Source organism: Triticum urartu, chromosome 4, assembly GCF_003073215.2.
Source record: "Triticum urartu cultivar G1812 chromosome 4, Tu2.1, whole genome shotgun sequence".
NCBI classification, from domain to species: domain Eukaryota; kingdom Viridiplantae; phylum Streptophyta; class Magnoliopsida; order Poales; family Poaceae; genus Triticum; species Triticum urartu.
Genome location: NC_053025.1, coordinates 609,500,761 through 609,507,395, shown reverse-complemented (window position 1 = coordinate 609,507,395; position 6,635 = coordinate 609,500,761). Strand labels below are relative to the sequence as shown.

Here is a 6,635-nt window from a genome sequence, read left to right as displayed (position 1 = left end):
CGGGTAAAATGGCTACTAGCAGCGCGGGTATCCGCGCTACTAGTGTCGCGCTACAGCTAATAGTTAGTAGTAGCGCGGATAGACCATCGCTACTACTAAATTTGTTAGTAGTAGTGTGTGTGACACCCGCGCTACTGCTATTACAGAACCGCGCTACTACTAACGAAGTAGTAGTAGCATGCTTATAATACCAGCGCTACTAGTATCCTAAATACAAGTAGCGCTCAATTTGTTCCCACGCTACTACTAACTATTTAGGATTTAAAAAAATTAAAATCAACCAATTCCATTTTATGCATACAATTCTGAGAAACAATAGTGATGGAAAAATGTCACTATCACACAGTTGCCATATTCTTTATTCGTGATTCTACTATCACACAGTTGCCATATCTGCTACCACACCGTTTCTCTTTCTACATGTCCTCACTCCAATAGTAAGAAAAATGAAAAGGAAAAATAGAGCTAATCTGCCATTGAAATGTCCTTATTCCTGAGTAATATTCAATGGAACGGTGCAATTGCACTACAGTCTCATGGATTCACTCTGCCGCTTCAACATCTCATTATCCTGCAGCGATAGAAATGAGCATCAGCAAGGCATATAGATATAATGAATAAATGGAGAGGAAGCATAATCTCAGACGATACAGGAGAAAAGGACTAAGATTCTGATACAATGCGAATATGCACTGTAAGTACACATATATTTTAGTTACAAAAAGATATTCAGTTAAAAAAGTGACAAATAACTGAATGAAACTCAGACTATATATTTCAGTTACAAAAAATATTTCAGCTTGGGAATGCAGTGTATAAATCAGAGTAAATAGATAACACTACCAAAGCTTAAATTTTAAATGTGCAGTTTAAGTACGAGCACCTACCAACTGAAGATAGCTAGCTAGCATAAATGTCAATTGGCGCATGATTTTTCTTAGTGCATTTGCACTAGGAAACTAGTCCTAACATATCAATATTTTGATCAGCATTATCCTACAGACCCTGTGTAGCAGAGTTGATGATCTTATTATCCTACAGACCCATCACTCAAGTGCATAACTAACAGTAGTAACCATCAACAGTACAGACGTATGTAATAACATACTAACTCAAAGAAGATGCTAGGGGTTCGTTAAGAATGCTAAATATCTCTAATTTACCAAAGCTAGTGAGAATGATCTCAAATTCGTAAACCCACTTCATTTATCTTGTTCCGACTTGTCAATGGCGACTGAATTTGTTTTAGACAGTAAGTAAGGTTGGTAACGGTGCAGCAGAGTGGCAGGATTCAGATACTATTGCAGAAAGAATGGTGGTGGTAATGCAGGAACAAAAGGCGGCACATCTCTAGGAGGAAGCTTAGAGGCACAAAAGTCAATAGGCCAATTCAGTCGAGGAATCTGGGCTCTAGGGGTGACTACATTCAGTTCAGGCAACTTCATCATCCAAGATGACATGTACGCGCACAACTCCCAACCCGCCGCCTCACCTAGGAGGAGAAGCCAAGAGCACGGAGAGAATCAACACCCTGGCGGAACAGAGTAAGTCGAGAAGAGAGCACCCACCTCCGTTCCCGGCGACGGCGTCAATGCGCCACCCTGAGGCGGCGGCCGCCGATCTCCCAATGCATCTGGCAAAGGAAAAGGCGACAGACGACCAGGGCGGACTCTCCGCGTGCCGGTGCACGGAGGGGCCGCTGGCAACGGACGGGCAGCTCATGCAGGAGAGCGCCATGGGCCCTCCCTCGCTCGCTCGGTGGCCGTCTCTGTCCCTGCCATAACCACCAACTAGCAGCAGTAGCAATCCATCAGAGCGGCAACCAAATACGAAATAGAACTGGGATCAACCTCTGGATCACCTGCAGAGTACTCAGAACTGTTCCCTCCTTTACCTGAACCCAAATGCACCATCAATCATATTTCCAAGATCCATAAAAACAGAAGTAGGTCTGACTTATGAGTCCATGGCAATCTAGCTTATGATGTTCAATTTTCCATATCAAATGGATAAGTTCAGTCTTCGAACAAAAAAAGCATAAGTTTCAGAAGAATCGAATCTATATAGCATTAGTTACATACTAGGTTCTTTTGGTGTCATGCCACGACTAAATAAAAGAAAATGTTTCTTTAACCCAAGAAATTGTCAGAATTTCCATGGCATGCGTCTACAGACTAGTTATGCGCTGGGGTGTTCTTCTCATGTCAGGAAATAGCATAATTGTGCAGTACAGTTTTTCTGAATCAAGATGTGTGATTGATCTCTGAATCAAGGTATACACAAATTGGCAATACTTTTGCTAGAAGAAACCAGTAAAATTAAGAGCATTAAGATCACTACTTTTTTTGCAGATTGGAAAGTACTCCCTCTGTAAAGAAATATAAGAGCATTTAGATCACTACTTCAGTGATCTAAACGCTCTTATATTTCTTTATGGAGGGAGTACTAATTTTTTTATCTAATTTAAGCTAATTAACTCACATATTCACACTGTGGTAAGCATTCTAGTATCTGGGTTTACACTTCATACTAAAAATTATCTACCTTTCTTTGAACAACACCAAATTTGTCTACCCATGTCGAGAAATAGGTACAGATAGCGCCAAATTTATACAGAAACTTAAATTACCGAGAGCTGAACCAAACCCTGTGTCATTCACATGTATCACATCATTCTCTACTCTTTTCTACTAACATGCACATATTTAACTAATTCATTGGGCATGGCACAGCATACTCTTCTCACGGCGCATTACACGGTTTTCTTGTAATAACCCTATTATCTGAGATAAACACCTAAGATCATACTATGTGCACTTGACATTACCTAAGCTCTCCTAGAATTGCATTCTCTATGTCTACATATGCTACAAACATTGCCAAATTTGTACTAAAACATTTTTCTATGTGTGAATGTTGAAACTTAAATTACCGAGAGGCGAACCCAGCCATGTGTCACACCACTATCTACTCTTTTCTACTAGCAAGTGTAGCATGCACAGATTAAACAAGCTCATCTCACGCCACAAAACAAATACCCATCTCAAGGACAGAGCAGACTCACCATGAGCCATGGAGAACTTCAGAGCTTCAGGGATGCCCCTCTCCCACATCGGCTGCGGCGGCTGCGGCACCGCGTCCAGCAGCGCCTGGGCCCTCGGCACGACCTGGAACTGGCCGTCCCGGCAGGCATCCTCCGGCGGCGACATGGACATGGTCGTCTTGTGCGGCGGCGTCAAGGTTGTCAACCTCCTCATCCAGCACGTCGTACGTAGCCTTCTGGTTGCCATAGCCGTGGTCGGTCGAAGGCAGAAGAGGTTGGATCTGTAGCACGAAGCTGCCCCGCATGAGAGGAGATGGAGAAGAGATGTGGGCGGAAGGAGGAGGAGGAAGGCGTACCTTGGGCTATGACGAGGTCGTGCAGCCCGTCGGAGATGCTGCTGGCGTCGACGGCCACCGCAGAAAGCTCCCGGTGTGCCGCGCCCCACCGAGAGAAGAGAAGGGGGCGGATCCCGTTGCGGCCGGGGAGGGTCCATGGAGCTGCAGGTGGGTGCAGGTGCGGATCCGGCGGCGTCGTCGCCCCAATCCCATCCCCATCCATGTGTGGGTGAGGGGCTAGGGTTTCGGGCATGGTCGCCCCATCCATCCCATCCATGGGTGGGCGGAGTTGTCGCCCCATCCATGGGTGGGTAGGTGGAGCTGTTGGCCCATCCATCCATGGAGGGAGAGGTGAGGTTGCCGGTGGGGGTCGGCGGCGGCGGGATTGTAGAGGAATCCGGGTGGTGGCAGGGGCATACCCAGGGAAAAAGTTGAGAGGGGGCGAAAATATATGGCCATATTCATGAATTAACAAGGCAATTCTCCATATAAACTAAAACCTCGGCAAAATCACTTCATTCTTCGTGAGATAACCACAATCATTGCAAATTGAAAAAATAATAACAATTTGAAATAAAATGACTTACATGAGTATGTCAATATCTTGTTCCGATGTTGCGAAAGAGAACATTGACACATTGTTTAACAATCCAACCTACAACCTGGAAGAAAAAATTGTTGGCAAATGGAGGGAGAATGAAATTATTGAGAATGCCTTTATAAAGATGAAAAAGAGCTTTAGCACATTACCTTTCATTTCATCCCACGACGGTTTTCACCTCATGAAAACGTTTAACTATCACATTAGATTTATTTATTTTGCAATTCTTTTTCGACAAAGCAAATACGACTATGGTTCATACCAATTAGCACTAAAATGTCGATTGATCTTCACAATTGTCCCTGGCTTCAACTTTTTAGGACGACCCTGATGAGGCCCTCACATCAAGTACTTTCTTCTTATATCCTTGTGTTGATTTTGATTGTAATATGCAATCCTCTTCCTTTCTGTTTGTGAGTCCTCTTCCTTTTAGATGGATGCTAGAAGCTTGTTCAAATCAACTAGTTTTCAGGCATCTTGGAGATTGTTGGTTTTTGGAATAACCTCTCCATTACATTCCGAACAACTTTTAAGTGCTAAAACGCAAAGCATTAAATGAATTGTCAGGTTGAACATCATACCTGAAGTTGAAGTGTGCTGAAAACTAGGAAGAATAGATTATTCGAATGAAATTTTGAGTGTGTCAGTCTAGACTAAAATTGGAACTAAAATTTACATATTATGAGAAAATTGTTTGAACTGACCTAGTCATCTAAACCTGAAAATTATACACATTAATTGATTATACCAATATGGGTTGTACATAGAAACTGCAAACGAACAAAAAAGATTGAAAAGAAAGAACCCTAGTGATCTACGTAGTATATATATACGGCTTACTTGATGTCAATTAGAACGCTAGAATTGCAGAATTGGTGATGAGTCGATGTTGCGGCGGCGACGTGCAAGCGCGAGAGATGGGCGACGGCAAGTCGCTGATGGCCGGCGGCGAGACGGTGACTGCGTGATGCCGCAATCGCCTGAACGACAATTTCGGGGTGGATGCCGTATCGTGTGTTTTTTACTTTCAGTCATTACGTGTGTGCGTGGACTAGGGCCGCACTAATCGACCGAATAATGCAATTGTAGGTTCTGGTCGCTCGCAGCGTAGGCTGTTTCTTGGTCGTGGGCTGCTTCTAGCCTTCTACAGATTTAGAATATATATATATATATATATATATATGGGCTTTTGAAAATAAACAAGAAATTGGGCTGAGCGGGGGCAAAGTAATGGGCCAAGTGGGGGCACACGTAGCTTGACACGATCGATCCAAGTGTACGAACAAAAATCGAGTGGGGGCAGCTGCCCCCACAACCATCAACGTGCGTCCGCCCCTGGGTGGTGGGGAGAGGACGGAGGAGCTCGAGTGGATCTACGGTGAGGGACGGCAGAGGAGAGAAGGGGGAAGGGGTGGCCGGCGGTGGAGGGGATGTCGATCTACATCGGGGGGTGGGTGGTGTGGGAGTGGAGTGGGACGGTTGTTGGTGGGGTGGGTGGTGCGGGTGGAGTGACAAGCTTAGTACTACTAGCGTGGGGTGTTTCATCAGCGCTACAGCTATTCATTTAGTAGTAGCGCGTCTATGGAAAGGGCGCTACTACAATGCATAGTCTGGGGGCAACGCCCTGGCAATTGTAGTAGTAGCGCTCTTTTCTCCTAGCGCGCTACTGCTATTTGGGTATTAGCAGCGTGGTCTCTTGCAGCGCGCTACTGCTAAGTAGCAGTAGCGATTGTTTTTAAACCGCGCTGCTGGTAATATTCTGTGTACAAGGTTTTCCCTAGTAGTGTTGGTAAGTAAATATGAGGCCTATATATATAAATGGCCTAGCAATGAAGGAGTCTGATGCAAATATGCATCTCAGTACTAATATTAGTTATGAACTGCCTAAGCCTAAGAACTGTCTATGGTTTCAGATCATTTTGGTTGTGGTTTGGGGTGCTGTTATGGCCCTGATCTGTAATGCTCTAAGATGATGTTATCTTTAATGCCCTGATGCTAAGTTAGAACCTTATTATCTAAGCATGCTGCAGTTTCTATATGGTCCTGAGAAGTTTGTTGTAACATTTCACAGATTCCACAAACTTGGTAACACTGAACAAAGGTAGGTAGTTCACATAGGAGGCACCATAGGTAGCATTACATAGATAGCACAATACTTGCTAACACTGAAGATTATAGACACTGACGAAACTGACATAGGTAGTTCAATTGACGAAACTGACATAGGCAGTTCAACTACTAACGAAACTGAATCTGAAACTTATAGTTTCAGATTCACTTAGTTGTCTCTCCTGTTGAGCGTCCGGATCATCGTACCTCTTACTTCGGTTGGGTGGGATTTGGCTGCACCTCCACCTGCTCTTCGTCTTCGTCTTCATCGATGATGATGATGATGGGAGGAGGACGGCGGCGAGCCTGCACAGCTGGCTGTGCGACGATCTGTAGGTCGTCGTCGTCTTCGTGCACCTCTGCTGCGTTTGCATTTGATGTAGCTTGTGCTGGAGCGACATAGCGGTGGTCTGCCCACCGCTGCCTTTGCCCAGCATCGCCGGAGTCGGCCTCCTTCATTGCCCATAGGAGAATGTCGATGGGCATGACCACCTTACCTGGGTTTCCATTGCGCTGCTTCTCCTCGCTAGTGGCCTTCTTCCTCACT

At 44.8% G+C, this 6,635-nt stretch overlaps 1 protein-coding gene across 1 annotated transcript; it reads right to left on the bottom strand.

Annotated features, from left to right (window-relative positions):
* Positions 1 to 372: 372 nt before the first annotated feature.
* On the bottom strand, positions 373 to 3,672 carry LOC125554405. Its single transcript, XM_048717972.1, has 5 exons — positions 3,400 to 3,672; positions 3,065 to 3,324; positions 1,862 to 1,894; positions 1,569 to 1,790; positions 373 to 571 (listed from the first exon to the last, which is right to left on the bottom strand). The coding sequence occupies exons 1-5, from the start codon at positions 3,534 to 3,536 to the stop codon at positions 567 to 569; spliced, it is 657 nt and encodes a 218-aa protein (XP_048573929.1). The 5' UTR covers positions 3,537 to 3,672; the 3' UTR covers positions 373 to 566.
* Positions 3,673 to 6,635: the final 2,963 nt, after the last annotated feature.

What these genes read in the sequence shown, in the direction of transcription:
- LOC125554405 (XM_048717972.1), bottom strand. Translation starts at nt 3,536, where the DNA reads ATGGACCCTCCCCGGCCGCAACGGGATCCGCCCCCTTCTCTTCTCTCG. An exon ending in CGACCTCGTCATAGCCCAAG is followed by an intron (nt 3,325 to 3,399) that starts GTACGCCTTCCT and finishes TTCGTGCTACAG; the next exon opens with ATCCAACCTCTTCTGCCTTC. An exon ending in CAGTTCTGAGTACTCTGCAG is followed by an intron (nt 1,791 to 1,861) that starts GTGATCCAGAGG and finishes TACTGCTGCTAG; the next exon opens with TTGGTGGTTATGGCAGGGAC.